Below are 19438 nucleotides of genomic sequence, written 5' to 3' on the forward strand. Positions count from 1 at the left end.
ATTTTACATAGGCATACAAATAAATATCCAACATGCCATCCATAGCACAAATCATATGTTACTGTTACTCAATCGCTGCATTACAAGTCTTATTTTGGTCACCCTGCCAGTACTTTCACCAAAGCCACAGTGCGCATGCGATGCTATACCTTAGCGATGCCGTATATCCGCTCTCTTTCTCCGCCATTTTATGTCGCTTTTCTATTGTTCATAATTGAAGTTAGCAGGGGCGGCGGAGCGATTTACTGCGCATTAAAACATTTTTGGATATTGCTCAGTGGACATCAGCAAAATAGGGTAAAGGAGCAAGAATCCAAGGTCATCATAGAATACGACACACGTGGATTTTTCTCTCAGGGTTCGATCTCAACCTCGGTCGGAAAATATGATGGACGACGAAACACCCAAGACCCTGTATGTATGAATAGCGGCACGCTATTAGCTAGCCGAATGACCATTTATTTCAAGTATCGGTGCATCGGTCTTATGTGTCAATTGCATTTTCATATGATGTGGTTCATAATAATCATGTCAGTCATTTCTCTACCCCTCTGTTTATGAGCTAGCTAGGACTGAGCCAGCCCACTGGGTTTATGATGGAAATGCACTGGCTAATAGGCTAGTTAACTAACATGTCAGACGTGTCCATTTTTTAAGACAAAGGCACTGTAGCCACCTATGCTGTAGAAGAGAGAACATTGTTGCAACTTGCATAATTGTCTCTAAAGCCGCCTTTTTAGATCTCAACATTTAGAGATATTGTCATGGTCTAGTTCGCCTATTGGTGTTAAATGTACATTTAGCATATTTTGGTAATGTCATATTTGAGGAAGACTAACGTTCGCATGATAACTAGCTATCTTGCTTACTAACTCTTGTCGACAGCATGCCGGGCCTCTAAATTAGCTTCAGTATCATGCTGAACAATGCTGTTGTCGTCAGCCTTGTAACGTTACATTTCTACACCGTTGTCCATACAGTATTCAAGAAAGCACAACCTAACTGCTAACGTTGGCTATCTAGCTATACCTACACTGCTCGGCATACATCAATGATCAATAATAGTCGGGCGTCAATGTGTTATCTGTTGCTGTTGGCTAACTACCTACCATACCTCTACAAATCTGAGATTCAGATTGGGTATGCCAGCTAGCTAACATGAATGTGTTAGTTGCAACTACGACACTGGCCATGCATGATAATGCACATATAGAAATTGTTGAATGCAATGTGAAAGCGCGGCCTAGTCCTCTCGGATGCCCAGATTCTGGGGCCTAGGCGCCTAATTTAGGAAATTCCAACTGGATGTTACTTACTCTATACATTTGTGTTAGTTTTTCTCGCGTTAGACACAAACTGCGACACTAACATAATCTGTCTTGAGAATGTTGCAAATATTATGTTCAGTAGCTGTAAAAGCCAGGTGTCTACTTTCCAAACAAAGCCGGCTAACGTTACTTCACTGGTTTTGTATGGCACTGCCTTATGTTATGGTTTCAGTTTCACCTCAGTTGTCTTCATGTGGCCATTGTTGCTATATGGTGCCTTGCATGGGCTGGTATCCATTTTAAGATTTAAAATACCGATATCTTAATTGTTAGCTGTGAGGTAGAATATATTGAGTTAAAGGGATAGTTCACCCCAAAATAAGAAACAATTCCAAACGGTTTATACCGCTTTACTTTGTCGATGGTGGTGAACTATCCATTTTAAATCCAGATCTTCACAACCACACTTCCTTGTCTATCAGGTAAGTGGGGCATTCGGAGTATCTTGTATTTGCTGAGTTGAACCCAGGGTGTCCATGCTGATGTGTTGTCACTGTGCTGCAGGTATGTTGGGAACCTGTCCCGGGATGTGACTGAAGCCCTCATCATGCAGCTGTTTGGACAGATTGGCCCCTGCAAGAGCTGTAAAATGATAGTAGACGTGAGTCCTTCCTATTGGCTAGGAATGAACCTTCTCCAATCAGATTAAACTCAGAATGACTTACCACTGCACCATGTTTAGTCAGAACAAATGGGAGAGAATGTTTTGAAATGGAAAAACAAAAAGAGCATTATGATTAGACTTGGAGCTGGGTGTGATGGACAAAATCCATATTGCAATAAATTGCCTGAATTGTGGTGATGACAATGAATAGGATAAGTTTATAATATTAATGTGCACTGCAGTTTTTGTAAATTATTATTTAAACTACTACTACTAGTTTGATGGTTCTAGGCACATATTGTCCCATTAACAATCACCCATATTAGATATCAGCAAAATGCCTGCGATAAGTGATTGGTATGGTCTGTGTCGATCATTTTCGGTTTAACGTCCCATCTGTATTTGCACTCGTTGAGAGGGGTACCACTGCTTCAAAAACATTTTCTCTAGTTTTGTCCCTACTGAGCGCCGACCATGACTAGGGGCCTATTCAGTGGTCTGCAACACATTGCAGATAGGAATTTAATGTATAAAGCCTAAAGAAAAACAAATATGACCACACAATTCACTGTTCTACATGACAGAGGGATGTCTGTCCTACACACTTGCTTTATCTGGCACCCACTGAAAGTGACCCAGGACTCACCAGCCAAATTAGACAGAATAGCTTTGACCAGTAATAGTCAGCTGCCAGTTTAAGAACACATTGTACTGTTGCGAGTCTTTCTTCTGGGTGTGATTTACATTGAGTCTGTCAAGCTAAATAGAGGGAAGATTGTTTGGCCAATCTGTAAATGATGATGAATGATAATGGATTTTATTTGTATAGGCTAACTGGAGTATAAAATGCATTACATTTTAATTGTTTTTATTTAATTAGGAATGTCAGTTAGTAACCAATTCTTATTTAAGGAGGGAGACTCAACTAGACCGACATTTCACAAGGGTAGAATAAAACTGTGGGCAGGTCTGGTGTCAAAGGTAAAGTCCCTGTTCCTGTCCCCTGTTCCCCTCCAGACGGCAGGTAATGACCCATACTGCTTTGTGGAGTTCTACGAACACAGGCACGCTGCCTCGTCACTCGCAGCCATGAATGGTCGTAAAATAATGGGTAAGGTAAGCTATCGTATCTACAGGGTGAGTCTGGTTGGGTCGGCTTGGGGAGGGGAAGGAGGAGAGGGTTGGCCTACTTGATGTAGGACTGGAAAGGTCAGATTGGCGCAAGCAATATGGCAGCCCTATGAGGAATGGTTAGGGGTGGGGTTGATTTGGGACTGAGTCTCATTGACTGGGTATCACACTGAAACATGTTATCAGTTCAATCTCAACTGTTGACATTAAACATCAGGGAGTATGACATGCATGGAATGTTTCCTCGTTTAGCAATAATACCGCAAAACCAGAATTTATTAGTATTTTTTAAATATAAGTAGGCTACATTTGAATGGTCTTGCAGCATTCCTTACAACGGTAGGCTACTTTGTTCTTCACCCTGAAATCTGTCTCCACTCCTCACATGTCTAATGATAGCCCAGATAAGACTACATATTCCACACAAATGTTGTGTAGATGCCATTTAAATAAAAAAAATTAGGATCAATCTGCCGGCCTCAATCTCTAATTAATGGGGAAGTTTGACTTTGGCACCATCGAATTCAGTCATATTACAATCTTTCCCATTCATTTGGGTTTGAAGCCAGCAGATCTCGCAATGTAAATGAAACGTCTGGTTCATTTGACCTGGGGGAGATACTGAATGAAGGAGCGTGGACGACGGATTGCACTTGAATTCAAACACTATGAAACTCCTGTTGATAAGATGTTATGGATTTATTTATTTTTTGCTAGCTACTGATTGGGCACCCTGGCCACCTGACCCTGGCCATCCCAGATTGGTTGTAGCTAATAGGCTTACTACTCTACATACTATTTAATCCTACTGGTAGAAGCAGCTTCTGGACGTCACCCGTGTACAGTTTCATGCTCAGAAGACAACTTGGCATAGGCAATTACTATTGGCAGCATGTCCAATGACTTTAAAACTGGTTGGGTTGTGTAATCTTTCTAAGTAGTGTCCCCCATTGACCGGTTTCAAATAACACTCCTATACTTCTACCCTTATTTTTCTGTACAATGTGTTCTTTTGCAAAAATCCTTTGCATAAAGAATCCAAATAATACTATTTATATCTTTAAAGACACATTCAGTTGAAAATATTTTATCCTCAACAGGTATTGAAGGACCATTTGAGGAGTAATACAAGTTCGTAAAATTCACTTGTTTGTAAGTCCCTTGTTATTTGGACCTTTTTTTAAAAAACTTCCTAGACGTTTTGTTCCAAATTTGATTGATTAGACGGTGAGACTGAATTGTGACGTAGTCTGAGTGTGACCAGGCTTTCCCTCTATCACTGGTGTGACTACAACAAGCCCTCTAATAGGCTGACAGACGCGTGCTGTACAAGTAAGGCTTGCTTTTCACTCCTCTTTCCATCCCCCTCTATCTTTTTCTCTTTCCATCTCTCTTTCTCTTCTTTAGGAGGTCAAGGTGAACTGGGCCACAACCCCTAGCAGCCAGAAGAAAGACACAAGCAGTGAGTACTATCTCTATTTATACTTTGACATGCACTGTACCTAACTGTGTTAAAGGAGTAGTGCCTATATAAAGCATGGAAACTTAATAATTATTCAAATGTGGCTAGACTTTGTGTATGGGGCATTTAGAGCACACTTGTGTTATCCAGTTGACTTTTTGTCATCTTCAAAAATGTTTTATACACATGGTTCTGTTTGCGTTCAGATCACTTCCATGTTTTCGTTGGAGACCTCAGTCCTGAAATCACCACGGATGACATCAAGGCTGCTTTCGCCCCCTTTGGGAGGATATCGTGAGTGTTCTCTGTTTCTCCCTACCCCAGTTGTTCTGTTTCTCCCTACCCCAGTTGTTCTGTTTCTCCCTACCCCAGTTGTTCTCTGTTTCTCCCTACCCCAGTTGTTCTCTGTTTCTCCCTACCCCAGTTGTTCTCTGTTTCTCCCTACCCCAGTTGTTCTCTGTTTCTCCCTACCCCAGTTGTTCTCTGTTTCTCCCTACCCCAGTTGTTCTCTGTTTCCCCTACCCCAGTTGTTCTCTGTTTCTCCCTACCCCAGTTGTTCTCTGTTTCTCCCTACCCCAGTTGTTCTCTGTTTCTCCCTACCCCAGTTGTTCTCTGTTTCTCCCTACCCCAGTTGTTCTCTGTTTCTCCCTACCCCAGTTGTTCTCTGTTTCTCCCTACCCCAGTTGTTCTCTGTTTCTCCCTACCCCAGTTGTTCTCTGTTTCTCCCTACCCCAGTTGTTCTCTGTTTCTCCCTACCCCAGATGTTCTCTGTTTCTCCCTACCCCAGATGTTCTCTGTTTCTCCCTACCCCAGATGTTCTCTGTTTCTCCCTACCCCAGATGTTCTCTGTTTCTCCCTACCCCAGATGTTCTCTGTTTCTCCCTACCCCAGATGTTCTCTGTTTCTCCCTACCCCAGATGTTCTCTGTTTCTCCCTACCCCAGATGTTCTCTGTTTCTCCCTACCCCAGATGTTCTCTGTTTCTCCCTACCCCAGATGTTCTCTGTTTCTCCCTACCCCAGATGTTCTCTGTTTCTCCCTACCCCAGATGTTCTCTGTTTCTCCCTACCCCAGATGTTCTCTGTTTCTCCCTACCCCAGATGTTCTCTGTTTCTCCCTACCCCAGATGTTCTCTGTTTCTCCCTACCCCAGATGTTCTCTGTTTCTCCCTACCCCAGATGTTCTCTGTTTCTCCCTACCCCAGATGTTCTCTGTTTCTCCCTACCCCAGATGTTCTCTGTTTCTCCCTACCCCAGATGTTCTCTGTTTCTCCCTACCCCAGATGTTCTCTGTTTCTCCCTACCCCAGATGTTCTCTGTTTCTCCCTACCCCAGATGTTCTCTGTTTCTCCCTACCCCAGATGTTCTCTGTTTCTCCCTACCCCAGATGTTCTCTGTTTCTCCCTACCCCAGATGTTCTCTGTTTCTCCCTACCCCAGATGTTCTCTGTTTCTCCCTACCCCAGATGTTCTGTTTCTCCCTACCCCAGATGTTCTCTGTTTCTCCCTACCCCAGATGTTCTCTGTTTCTCCCTACCCCAGATGTTCTCTGTTTCTCCCTACCCCAGATGTTCTCTGTTTCTCCCTACCCCAGATGTTCTCTGTTTCTCCCTACCCCAGATGTTCTCTGTTTCTCCCTACCCCAGATGTTCTCTGTTTCTCCCTACCCCAGTTGTTCTCTGTTTCTCCCTACCCCAGATGTTCTCTGTTTCTCCCTACCCCAGATGTTCTCTGTTTCTCCCTACCCCAGATGTTCTCTGTTTCTCCCTACCCCAGTTATCTTGGTTATGCTTATTCAAAAACACAACAAAGATATGTTCCTTCAATCGTGAATGTTATTGATTGAACACGAGAACAAGCTGTATTTGCAGCATTCATCTGTAAAATCTGTTCTCTACAGGTCTTTTTGGAGTATGTCTCTCAACAAGCAGCTAATGAAATACTAATCACAGCACTTCTTAGTATCATACTTATCATCCAGTGCTTTACAGCAACGTGGGGCTGAAACCTCCCTGGACAGAAACCCAGTTAGTTGGTGGCAAGGAAAAGCTTCCTAGAAACACAGATGGATCAGTTGGCAGAGGCCATAACTTCCTGTTGTCTTGCTAACAGTAGTCTCTGTCCACAGTGATGCTCGGGTGGTGAAAGACATGGCTACTGGCAAATCTAAAGGCTATGGCTTTGTGTCCTTCTTCAACAAATGGGTGAGTGCCCGCCCGCTCCCAACCTCCACTTACTGTGCTGCATCTGGGGTTTGTGGCTTGCAAGAAACCATTAGCATCGGAGCAGTGTGAGACTCCATTCCTTTTTTGTGTCCCCCCTCAGATGTCACCCAGCAATGTTTAGCCACTTTGAGCTATTGAGTTTACATGGGTGAAGACGAGATTTAGATTCTATGTTACACCATTATTACTATCACTATGCATAATAAATGGTATGCCTTTGTGTGTAGGATGCAGAGAATGCCATCCAACAGATGGGAGGTCAGTGGTTGGGAGGACGGCAGATCAGGACTAACTGGGCCACCAGGAAGCCCCCTGCGCCCAAAGCCACCTACGAGAGTGAGTTAGACACAACAGTCTAAAGAAGGACTTGCGCGCGCACACCTGCTGGCATCCGATTTGGGGAAAAATGTATGAAAAAAATTGGCCGATTTTTTTTCATTCATGTTTTAAATCAACCTTCTCCCCTGTGGAGCAGCAAACACCAAACACCTGTCGTTTGAAGAGGTTGTGAACCAGTCCAGTCCCAGCAACTGTACCGTCTACTGTGGAGGTGTCACAACAGGCCTCACAGGTCAGAACCTCAAGACAATCTGTACTATGGAAGTCACAACATAACTTGCAGGTTATTTAGATGGAATATGTGATGTCGTTGGTGACCCCATCCTTACTGATGTACCTTGTTTCCAGAGCAACTGATGAGGCAGACCTTCACCCCCTTCGGTCAGATCATGGAGATCAGAGTTTTCCCAGACAAAGGCTACTCATTTGTGAGGTAAGTCCATGCACATTGTCTACAGAATACACTGTTCCAGAATCCCGTATTCCCACAGAGTAACCCAGAATCACAGCAAAACCTGGTCATCTCCAGGTGAAAACGTGGAACTTTTCACTGCTGACCAGGTGTCTGCATCTCTAGTTCGATGGGAAGAGCCCTGATGGTGACCTTGAAGTTGTTCGGGAGATTTTCCTCTCACCTGCGTCTCTCCCTGGTATAGGTTCAACTCCCACGAGGGAGCGGCCCACGCCATAGTGTCAGTGAACGGGACGTCCATAGATGGTCACGTGGTGAAGTGTTACTGGGGGAAAGAAACCACAGACATGGTCAGCCCCATGCAGCAGGTACAGATGCCTCAGGTAAGACCACAGGTAACAGCACTTCCTTTCTCATACAACATCCTTTACACTCTCTTAGATATAATACATGTGTAATAACATGAATATGATATACACATGGACATGATGTACACGTGTCATAACATATCTACGATATACATGTGTAATAACATATCTACGATATACATGTGTAATAACATATCTACATGCTCAGCTTTAGGGGCTTGATGTAGCAGTTGCCCATAAGCACAGAGCAAAGTGGGCTATCTAAGTAAACAGAAAAACATAAGACCCATTTTGATCCAATAGTTCATCAATTACATAGTTTGAACCCTAAGTGTTGTCTCCACAGCAGAACAAAATAGGTTTTGCAGCGCAGCCCTACGGCCAGTATGCCCAGTGGTACGGTAACGCCCAGCAGATTGGCCAATACGTCCCAAACGGGTGGCAGGTGCCCACCTACGGAGTCTACGGACAGGCCTGGAACCAGCAGGGATTCAAGTGAGTACTCGTGGACTCCTAGAGGGAAGGGAACAAGGTGTTTGAAGGAAATGCAGCCCAGATTTCAGGAGACTTGTATAACATTTCAGCCCAGATGTTGGGAGGAGACTTGTTTAACATTAGTGGCCCTTGAAGATCAATCTGAACTTCTTGTTCGTGTCGTTGCTCTCTCTTCATCCCTCTCATGACCTTTACCCTCCTGCCCTTTAACCATCACCGATTTTGGGTTTACATCTTTCTCTCCCCATCCTTCACCTATCCTCTAACCTCCATGTTGTCTCTGTGTAGCCATTTACAGGCGGGTGCAGGGTGGACGGGCGTGGGAGCCGTCAGTAATGGTGGTGTGGTGGAGCCTGGACAGGGAGTCAATGGGACTGTGCTGGCCAACCAGTCCGGCATGGGCACCGCTGGCTACCACACCCACTGATCAGCGTGGGCCTGGCGGCCCAGAGTCGGCCTCCTACCCTCCACAACAGGGATCCTATACAGGGGGTGGGGGGCCAACATGTGCCCTGTCTTTTACAACATGATTAAGAACTCTATGACGGGGAGGGGGGGGTTCCCCTGTCCGTCCCCCCCACCCAACCTGGTTTTTACATGTAAGTTTTATGGTGGAGAAGAGGAGGAAACGCTTGTGTGTCATTGGCGATAGAGTTGCCCAGTTGCCCAGTCCTGGTATATAAGATACACGTGTGTGTGTGTGTGTGTGTGTGTACAGTACCAGTAAAAAGTTTATTCCAGGGTTTTTCTTTATTTGTACTATTTTCTATATTGTAGAATAAAAGTAAAGACATCCAAACTATGAAACAACACACATGGAATCATGTAGTAACCAAAATAGTGAAACAAATCAAAATACATTTTTATATTTGAGATTGTTCAAATTAGACACCATTTACCTTGACAGCTTTGCACATTCTTGGCATTCTCACAACCAGCTTCATGAGGAATGCTTTTCCAACATTCTTGAAGGAGTTCCCACATGCTGAGCACTTGGCTGCATTTCCTTCACTCTGCGGTCCAACTCATCCCAAACTATCTCAATTGGGTTGAGGTCGGGTGATTGTAGAATCCAGGTCATCTCATGCAGCACTCAGCACTCATCACTCTCCTTCCTGGTCAAATAGCCCTTACACAGCCTGGAGGTGTTTTGAGGTTTTCCTGTTGAAAACAACTTAGTCCCAATAAGCGCAAACCAGAAGGGATGGCATATCGCTGCAGAAGGCTGTGGTAGCCATGCTGGTTAAGTGTGCCTTGAATTCTAAATAAATCAGACCGTGTCACCAGCAAAGCACCATCACACCTCGTCCTCCATACTTCACAGGGGGAACCCCACATGCAGAGATCATCCGTTAACCTACTCTGCATCTCACAAAGACTGCTGTTGGAACCAAAAATCTAATTTGGACTAATTTGACCAAAGGAAAGATTTCCACCGGTCTCATGTCCATTGGTTGTGTTTCTTGGCCCAAGCAAGTCTCTTCTTATTGGTGTCCTTTAGTAGTGGTTTCTTTGCAGCAATTGGACCATGAAGGCCTGATTCACAGTTTCCTCTGAACAGTTGATGTCTGTTACTTGAACACTGTGTAGCATTTATTTGGGATGCAATTTCTGTGGCTGGTAACTAATAAACTTATCCTCAGTAGCAGAGGTAATTCTGGGTCAACCATTCCTCTGACGGTCCTCGAGAGTCAGTTTCATCATAGCGCTGGATGGTTTTTGTGGCTGCACTTGAAGAAACTTTCAAACTTATTGAAATTTTCCGCATTGACTGACCATGTCTTAACGTAATGATGGACTGTCATTTCTCTTTGCTTATTTGAGTTTTTCTAGCCATAATATGGACTTAGTCTTTTACCAAATAGGGTTATCTTCTGTATACCACCCCTACCTAGTCACATCACAACTGATTGGCTGAAAGGCATTTAGAAGGAAAGAAATTACACAAATGAACTTTTAACAAGGTACACCTTGTTGAAATCAATTCCAGGTGACTACCTCATGAAGCTGGTTGAGAGAATGCCAAGAGGGTGCAAAGCTGTCATCAAAGGGCAGCTAATTTGAAGAATGTAAAATGTTTTAACACTTTTTTGCTTACTATGTGATTCCATATGTGTTATTTCATAGTTTTGATGTCTTCACTAGTCTACAATGCAGAAAATGGTCAAACAAAAAAAACAACTGGAATGAGTAGGTGTCTGAACTTTTGACTGGTACTGTATACATGCGTACACACACCCTACAACTGACTCATGAATCAAAAAGGACTATGCCATTTTTAATTAAAGTACTATTAAATGATAAAGACATATTTTGGATTTGCTTTTTCTCGTTGGTTTGTTTTGAACGATTTCCACTGCTGATATCGTTAAGAAACGAGCTTTGCCTTTTTTGGGGGGGGGACTGTCATTTTAAAGAAATGTTTAAATCAATGACTCCATGGAATCATGTGAAATGTAAGAACCTTTTTTTGTTTTTTTATGTTTATAAAAAACAAATCAAATGGATGTCAACTGTTGTATTTTTTTAAATCTCAATATCTCAACTAAGAAACAATTGCAGGGATTACTGCCACTGTTCTTCTTTCTTTTAAAGGCAGACAAATATTGCACAATACTATTACTTAGTTACCTTTTCACAAAATTTGATGTTACACAAATTCTAGGTATTTTTAATTGTTTTGCATTCCACTTTTTTCCTGTTAACTTTTGTTTTAGGAGGGCGTACGTACGTATACTGTTTTGTATGTAAATAACCAAACAAAGTCTGTTCAACTGTTCTGACGCTGTATAAAGAGGAAGAAACCTCATGTTAATTATGGAAGCTTGCTTGCTTTTTGATGGCCAGGGCTGGGGATTTAAACTAGACTGGGGCATATTAGCATCACTGCTAAATGCTGGTCCATTACAATGTAGGGACAGTGCAACATTTGATTCTTCCAGGGGCCTGAGGAGAGCGAACGGCAGTGCAAAAATGATCTATACTGAAAAGTAATGTAGAATTGAAGTTATTCTGTGTATACAACCTAAATATTGAACTTTTTGGTGTTTTTTTATGACAAAGTAGTAAATAGTTATCAAACGTAAAAAATGAAACTTGAATGGATCATAATTTTGCACTGTGCCCCCCCATGGAGTTGTTTAAATAATACAGTTGGATGAGACCCATTGTGTTGCCTTACTTTGAGTTAATTTAATTTTAACCAACCAATTTATCATAGAGTAGGCAGTGCCTAAGGATAGACCTTATGTTTTGGGGGTGGGGTTATGTTGCTGATGCTATAACGTGTTCTTGCTTTGTCCCATTAAAATGCTGATGCTTATAAACGTTGCTTGCCGAAACGGATCATATTTCTATCTCCATCACACTTTTTGTTACTGTGTTTTTACAGGCTTGAGTTGAGAGTATTGTGAGAGGTGGTCCTGTCTTACAACGAAATGCTTCTTTGTTTACAATGAGCTTTCCTACTTGTAGTATTCAGATCCATTGATTTTTGTCATCAGATAACACGTTTTTTAAGTAACAGAAACTGGAATTACAAGAGCAGGGCAGGCCTACATACATTACATACACTTGACCCAAGCTGTGTTTGAATTTCTGATCTACAGGTATGAACAAGATTCTCTTCTCTGAAAAGGCCTTTCATCTCGGCCCTGTGACCAACACCAGTAATGTGTATACGCTGCCTTCACTTGCTAGTCGGAAATATCCGATTTACTACATTTCCGACTTGCTATCTAGATCTGAATAGCATGTGAACGTGGCAACAAACATTGTATTGCTGATGCTATGTAGTGACCATTTGAGTGGATTTGAAGCCACTGGTCAGCCATATTTGCACTCTCCAGTAGGAGCAGTCCTCCATAGGAATGCATTTTTTAATTTGACCTTTATTTAACTAGGCATGTAATTTGAGAACAAATTCGTATTTACAATGACTGCCTAGGAACAGTGGGTTAACTGCCTTGTTCAGGGGCAGAATGACAAAAAAACTAACATTGACCAAAAACATATATACTTTAAAGACTTAATTTTATGTATAGCCCACAATTTAAAAGCATTTGAATGAAGGTGTCTGTAATATAATAAACGTGGCAAAAAACAATGTCATTAAATGCATTTCTATACAGCTCGACAGTTTGTAGTCCTAAAACCCGGAAATGAGTTACCTCTGGTTCATTCAGCGAAAAATGAATGGGGAAAGAATAGGGTTTTGGGGATAAATGCCGAAAATAAGGTCTGAGGTTATCACTAGTTTAAGAGATTATATACCTTTTGTTCTATGAGATGTCAATAAATTAACCTGACCTTTTTGAATTATGAAGCCTTTAAGTGCTTTTTTAAATTGCATAAATGCTTCAAAATGAACAAAAAGGTGACATCTGATGAAGATTATCCTAGAACAAAATGTATAAGATCTTATAAAGCCATATTCGGACAGAATACATTTTACTGGGGAGCTCAGGTAATGTAATTATGTCCACGAGCACGAATCACCACATCCCTAATTTAGTTTTGTCCGAACTGCTATGTCAATCATTTTTATTTGTCAGGAAGGTTATTACCACAGCCGTAAAAACCTACTGTTTTTCGGCAAATTCCAAGTTCTTCTGATAATATTTATCCCGGGCGAATCGTCATCCCTGTGTTTTTAGGGATTATTACAGAGTTTAACTGGTGCTGCACCCAGTTTGGGTATGAACATGGGGAGCACATTTATGCTTAAAACAAAGCGCTATGCACTAGCCTACAGATGAATGATCTGTTTTGTCACATATAAACCTTTCTAGTGCCATACTTCTTTTTTAAAATATGAAGTGGACGATATTGTGCTAATAAATTGATACATTGCTAAATACGTCAGGTCTGCATAGGTTACCGTTTATGGTTATTATTGATTTTCATTTTTATTTTTGACTTTCTCCGAACTGAAGGCCATTAAGCCAATATTAGGTTATCCCTAGACATTTGAAATATCTTCACACCTAGAAGGGACTCTGAGTTTCCGTCATAATGGTCAATTGAGAATGAGAAAACACCTCGAAATTACAGGGCAGTTTGGTAAAACTAATCCCCTCCTAATCGTCCACTGAAAAAACGGACACGTTGGGGTTATTATTACATAACCGACGTTCTATAGTAATACTAGTTCCATGAGAGTATGGCTTAAACCTGTTTTTACCACCACATTTATTTTCAGCATATATCCAAAAACACCATTCATTTCCGCATAGGCTTTGTCCAGTGAACCTTTGTGGAGTTAGAACAATGAGCTAGTAATAGATCTTTGCTATCTGTGGAGTTAGTGCTTTCAAAAATACGCCATTACTATTTTACAACCGTGGGGGAGTACCAAGATGGACGTGCGGTGAATTAAACATCTACTTTATGTATAAGTCATTGTCCAACACCCTACCCAATCAGGATGCTCGTTACAGGCGCAATGCGGAGACACGGATGTAAGGAGGAATGGCGACGGTCGAGGAGAAGAGGAGGTTTGTGTATGAAAACTGGAACGACCATACAGCACCAGGATTATAGGTAGTGAAAAAAACACAGGTATGCATTCAGCTGTAACCAATCATGGTTCAAACACAGGCGTGGAGCAGTAGATTGCAATGCTTATGGTATAATTATGGACGCATTTTACGCACCGTTATTGTTCACTTCAGGAACAATGTCATCCTACATAAATTGTCTTTTCTATTCCTTTCTTATCAAAGTTACATGTGTTGAAAAGTAACCGTTTTTTTATGATAAATTATTTGTTATATTTTGTATTAAAACCCCCCCACTTATTTCTGATTACATAAGGAAACGTGAAAAAGACCTACAAAGGCTTGACTGGAACAAAAGATTGCATTATGGCCTAAGTTATTTTTTGATCACATTGATTACAGTAATATCTACTTGCTGAAATTAGATCAGGCTGTATCTGTTCTCTTTTCAGACCTACTCTGTCTTCCAGACTTCAGGCCAACTGCCAGTGGAGACTGGCTACCCAAATGGAGCCTGGTGTGGCAGTAACCTCACCTCCTGCATCGGTGGTTGCCCCTACACCCCACAACCTTTGCTCAAAGCAGAGAGAGAGTAGCAAGAAGACTGCTACCAGCACCAACCCCTCCTTTCTGTCCAATCTGGGCAAGCCCACCCTACGAGGGATCAGGAAGTGTCCCCAGTGTGGCGTTTTCAACGGCACCCGTGGGCTCAGCTGCAAGAACAAGGCTTGTGGAATTGTCTTCAGAGATGGGGGGGCTGTGGGGGGAGGCAGAGGGGCCAAGAGAGGAGCAATGGAGGTGGTGCGGGTGGTGATTGACGGAGGAGGGGAAGATGAAGAGGGAGATGAAGGAAGATGTGGTGAATCCTCAGGTGGAGGTGCGCAGGTGTTCTCTGTCTGTCAGCGAGTGAGAGGGGTGGGAGCGGCTGCAACACAGCAGGGGTTCATAGAGCTTGTCCCCACGGATACGGCCATTGCCACGAGTGAAGGGGCGACTCTGCTGACCCGGGTCAACATGGGCCGCTGCTTCCTGCCCACCTGCCGCCATGCCAACGGTCAAAGGTCAGGCCAGAGCCAGTCGCAGCAGGCAGCTGTTCTGACCAACCCCCCCTCCAAGCATGGCTTGTCTAACTCCATCACTCCCTGTGTCCACGTGAAGCAGGCCATGGAGTGCCAGGTGCAGGCCACCCCTCTCCCCCTGAAGAGCTCTATCCTGGAGGGGCTTCAGGCCTCAGTCGAGGCCAGGGAAGAGCTCTGGAGGTTGGCTACTGAGTCCCCGGGACCCCTGGTTCAGCGGGTGAACAAAGATACTCTGGTGGTGAAATGTCACAGTGGACCAAGTCATCCTCTGGGGCTGCTGCACCTAACTGTAGGCGCGGGGGTCTGGTGTTGGGGGAAGGGGAAGGGGAAGGGAAAGGTCAGAGAGGGGGCTGTGTTTCAGTGTTCCTGTCAAGGGGGTGTCAGAGGAGGTACGGCAGGAGGAAGAGTGGCCGTGGAAACCTCCCAGAATGGGGATGGGGAGGTGAGAGGGTCCTCAGGTGGCGTCTCCTCTGGTGTCTTACCTGACTCCACCTCTCGGCCTGGTGCTGATGCTGGCCCTACAGCTCCATACCTCTGCCTCCATTTCTATGCCTGTGTTTGCGCCTTCACCAGCGACGAGAAACTGGCCTCAGAGTTCACAGGTTTCCTCAACTACAGCTCCAATGGTAGGTCCTTAGGAGAGGGATTGATGTGTGTGATCTTTGTGTAATATTTCATGGTGTATGTATGTGTTCGCTGCAGTACCTGTAGGAGACTCTGTTGTCATCTGTACTACAGGTGTACAACAGAATGCTGACTGCACAGTCCTCTGTGGCTCCAGCCCACCTCAGCTGCCTGAACCAATCACCGCTCACAAAACCAAGAGACTCCGTCTGGAAGAGCACCTCATTGGTGAGCTGCCCTGTCAATCACACTGTTCATCCAATAGAAGTGCGAGTGCCTCATCATGAAAATAGGATATTTTTTATGTTCTTTGAAATCTGCCTGAGCACAATTTTTTTCTCTCGATCTGTCCTTCTCTGTTATCATCTATCCTCTTTTTCCTCTGTCACTCCTTTCTTCTTCATTTTCCCCTGTGAGTCCCTCCTTCCTTCTCTCTCCTCCCTCCATTCAGCTGTATGTCCTGTAGGGTGGGTAGGGGTAGGATGGGTAGAGGAGGCCTTGTCAGAGGAAACCTCCTGGTCGTTGTGCTCCTGTTTCTATTGGGCTCAAGAACGCAGGTGCAGCCTGCCTGCCTCCTTTCTCTCTGTCGCTCTGTTTGTTAACCACTGCCTCTGTCCTGTCCATCTGTCCTCCCTTTCTGTCTCTCACGGCCTTTCTCACTGCCTTTCTCACTGCCTTTCTCACTGCCTTTCTCACTGCCTTTCTCACTGCCTTTCTCACTGCCTTTCTGCCCCTTAACGGTATCCAATAATCCACAGATTCTTGAGCATTAAAAGGTCATATTATATTATTCTATCTCTTTTAATGAATTATGACTTGTGTGTGTGTCAGGGAGCAGTCAGCCTGTGGATGAGAGCCTGGTGACCCTGGGCTTCCAGCAGTGGCTAGCCAGCGTTACAGAGAGGATCCACCTGACCATGCACTACCAGTTTGATGGTAACACACACACACACAGCCCTCCGTGCCTCTGTGTTTGTCTAATTGATAATGATGATAAAGATGTTGTTGTCTCCAGGTCAGCCGGAGCCTCTGGTGTTCCACATTCCCCATGTGTTCTTCAACACCCTGCAGTATCGTCTGTCTCTGGGCTCCAAGAAGAGACGGCTGCCTAATGCTACCTCAGGTAACCCTTAACCCTAACCACAACCCAACGCCATCCCGAGTTCAACTATAGTGAGCTCAAAAAGTACTGGGACAGTGACCCTTGTTTGTTGTTGTTTTGGTTCTGTACTTCAGCACTTTGGATTTTAAATGACACAATGACTATGAGGTTAATGTTCAGACTGTCAGCTTTAATATGATGGGTACCAATACTTTTGGTCCCCTGAAATGGGGGCAGTATGTACCAAAAGTGTCATAATTTCTAAACTGTTTCCCACCATATGGATGAAAATACCTTCAAATTAAAGCTGACAGTCTGCACTTAACCTCATAGTCATTGTGTCATAAAATGCTGGAGTACAGAACCAAAACAACAACAAAAAATTGTCACTGTCCCAATACTTTTGGAGCTCACTGTATAACGCTACAAATGAGCCTACTCTAACCCTAACAGCCTCGGACACCCAGGCTTTGTTTACATTGTTCCGAACTCCTGGGGAACTTGTTTTCCGAAAGAAAAATGCCAAAAATACGGTGGAGTCTAGATGAATGCCAGTGACACATTGCCACCTATCAAATCGATTAAACATTTTGATTGGGTGGAGCTCCAAACAGAGGTTATGTTTCTAAAACATTTTCTGACTTGCAACAAGCTAACTAGCATACGATACAAAAAAGAAGGCAGAATAGGCTACTAAAATGTTGTCTAACCGGTAGGAAAAGATGCACAATCAAAACTAGGAAAAAATAACTAATTTGAATTTCTACTCTGAGACAATCAAATGCGAGCTTTAACAGCCAGCACTCCCATTCAAATGCAAAATCCAATACTGAAGTTCTCCAGACTTCCAATATTTGAGTCATCAAGATGAGATTTGGAAAGATGGCCTCACGAGACTAACCCTAATGCAACTACAAGTAAACCTTAACCCAACACCAAACATAACACTAAAGTAACCACCAGTTTTAGGCTGAGTTACAAGGGAAACATGTTTTGTTGTCTTATCGTTTTGTTTTCTTTGGTCAGCGTTTGTAAGGAATGATGATCTGCACCATGGCTCCTTCCCCAAGTACACCTGGCACATCACCAATCTGATGCAGGTGAAACGCATCTTCGACACCCCAGAGGTCAGCTCCCTCTTCTTCACTCCTCCCCATCTCCCTCCTTCATCTCATCCACTCACACGGTCTTCAGACTGCTCGTGTTATGCATTTACCACAGGGTGTTAGTATGTTTTGGTCTTAGTCACTCTGTGACTTTCTATCTCACCATGCATCCTTCTCCCACTCTCTGTCTTCCTCTGTCTGTCTAGCTGCCCCTGGAGTTGACCCAGAGTTTTGTGAAGAACAGTGATGGTTCCTACTCTCCGTTCCGCTGCCCCGAGCCTCTTCATCCTCACCCCACTGAGGGCTACAGCCGGATGGACAGATCCCAGGCCATACGACCCCTGGAGCTACGCACCTTTCTCCAAGTCGGTCAGTGTGTGTGTGAGAGAGAGCTGGGCTGGACTGCTATGTGTGATGTCATATGATCTGATTTGTTGTGATCACCACAGGACTGTGTACAGCGGATCAGAAGGATCCCACTCCCTTTGTGATCGAGTGGATCCCAGACATCCTGCCTCGCTGTCGCGTCGGAGAGCTCCGCATCCGCTTCCAGTATGGTCACCAGCACGGAGGACAGATGGAATACTGTGATGGAACGCCGAGACGCACCGGAGCGGGAGGGGGGACAGGTAGGGGGGTTTGCAAGTCATCATCAGAGACCTCCCTTCCCAAATAAAAAGTTCCACAGGCAACTGTCCCATGAGAAATCACTGGAGGATCTGTTAGTTAATAGTTCTGGGAATTCTGATAGTCTAGAGCATTGTTTTTAGATAGAGGGAGATGAAGGGGGACCAGTTTTTAGAGAGAGAATTGGGGGGGGCATTTTGAGAGAAGGAAAGAAGAGATGTGAAAGAGTGCTGCTGATGGCCAAGAATTGTATTTTTTATATCACTGTTTGCACACTCTTCTCCCAATGTCCCTTCCATTACAGCTAACATGGATTTGTGTTAATTCACGCTATTACATGACTTCTATGTATCAAATCGCAGGTGCTTGATAACATTAGCTACTCTGCAGAGAAGTAGCATCTGAATGTAATATCAAGTCATTGAGTTAATCAAATGACAAACGTGTGTGAGGCTTATGTGTGTGTCTGAAGGATTGTAAATGAATGACATCTGATTGAATACCCTTTGCATGTGTGTATTTATAAGTGGTGTATAATGAATAAGAACTTTCTGGTGTGTAGTGATCTAATTCACTGTCGAGTAGAACATTTACATTTGTGCCCGTAGTTACAGAATAACATAATGGTTTGTTGTCTTTTTGTTTGTAGTGTAGATTAATACGTTTATTGACTTTGAGAATAGACAGTCTTTCTTCTCTGAAAATCATCTTCTTCTATTTTTTAGCTTTGCTCCCCCCCATCCTTTACATGACTTATTTTACTGATTAAAGAGTGTGCACACTTGTGTCCTAGATGTTGTTGTTTTTCTGCCAAAGTGTTGAGCTTAGTCTTTGTCCACCAGGTGGTGACATTGGCTAATAATTTCACACCAGTGTTCCACAAACTGGACTAGTGCCAACAGAAGAGAGAAATTATATTTTGCTTTATAGAAACGTAACTGTCCAATGTTTGGCCATGGCTCCATCCCCCGATGAACAGACAGCTCACTTCAATTACACACTCCTTCTCAGGATATTATCATAACCACACAGTCTCAGAAT

At 43.5% G+C, this 19438-nt stretch overlaps 2 protein-coding genes across 8 annotated transcripts; both read left to right on the forward strand.

Moving 5' to 3' along the window:
- The first annotated feature begins 162 nt into the window (after positions 1–162).
- LOC112220279 (nucleolysin TIA-1) lies at positions 163–9082 on the forward strand. 4 transcript variants are annotated; one of them, XM_024382044.2, is made up of 12 exons: positions 163–414; positions 1833–1929; positions 2950–3048; positions 4471–4525; positions 4732–4819; positions 6651–6726; positions 6975–7083; positions 7223–7318; positions 7435–7519; positions 7743–7893; positions 8213–8361; positions 8650–9082. In XM_024382044.2, the coding sequence occupies exons 1-12, from the start codon at positions 386–388 to the stop codon at positions 8786–8788; spliced, it is 1173 nt and encodes a 390-aa protein (XP_024237812.1). In that variant the 5' UTR covers positions 163–385; the 3' UTR covers positions 8789–9082. The 4 variants fall into 4 exon arrangements, with proteins under 4 accessions (XP_024237812.1, XP_024237813.1, XP_024237814.1 ...); XM_024382045.2 differs by having other exon boundaries at positions 8216–8361; XM_024382046.2 differs by having other exon boundaries at positions 7743–7881.
- A 4698-nt stretch (positions 9083–13780) lies between these two features.
- Positions 13781–19189, forward strand: lg20h2orf42 (linkage group 20 C2orf42 homolog). 4 transcript variants are annotated; one of them, XM_042302450.1, is made up of 8 exons: positions 13781–13920; positions 14312–15564; positions 15677–15790; positions 16394–16498; positions 16578–16685; positions 17691–17764; positions 17977–18139; positions 18220–19189. In XM_042302450.1, exons 2-8 carry the CDS (start codon positions 14367–14369, stop codon positions 18444–18446), a joined length of 1989 nt encoding a protein of 662 aa, XP_042158384.1. In that variant the 5' UTR covers positions 13781–13920; positions 14312–14366; the 3' UTR covers positions 18447–19189. The 4 variants fall into 4 exon arrangements, with proteins under 4 accessions (XP_042158384.1, XP_024237809.2, XP_024237807.2 ...); XM_024382041.2 differs by having other exon boundaries at positions 14330–15564; positions 17691–17791; XM_024382039.2 differs by having other exon boundaries at positions 13782–13920; positions 17691–17791.
- Positions 19190–19438: the final 249 nt, after the last annotated feature.

The sequence above is a fragment of the Oncorhynchus tshawytscha genome, linkage group LG20 (assembly GCF_018296145.1).
Source record: "Oncorhynchus tshawytscha isolate Ot180627B linkage group LG20, Otsh_v2.0, whole genome shotgun sequence".
NCBI lineage: Eukaryota > Metazoa > Chordata > Actinopteri > Salmoniformes > Salmonidae > Oncorhynchus > Oncorhynchus tshawytscha.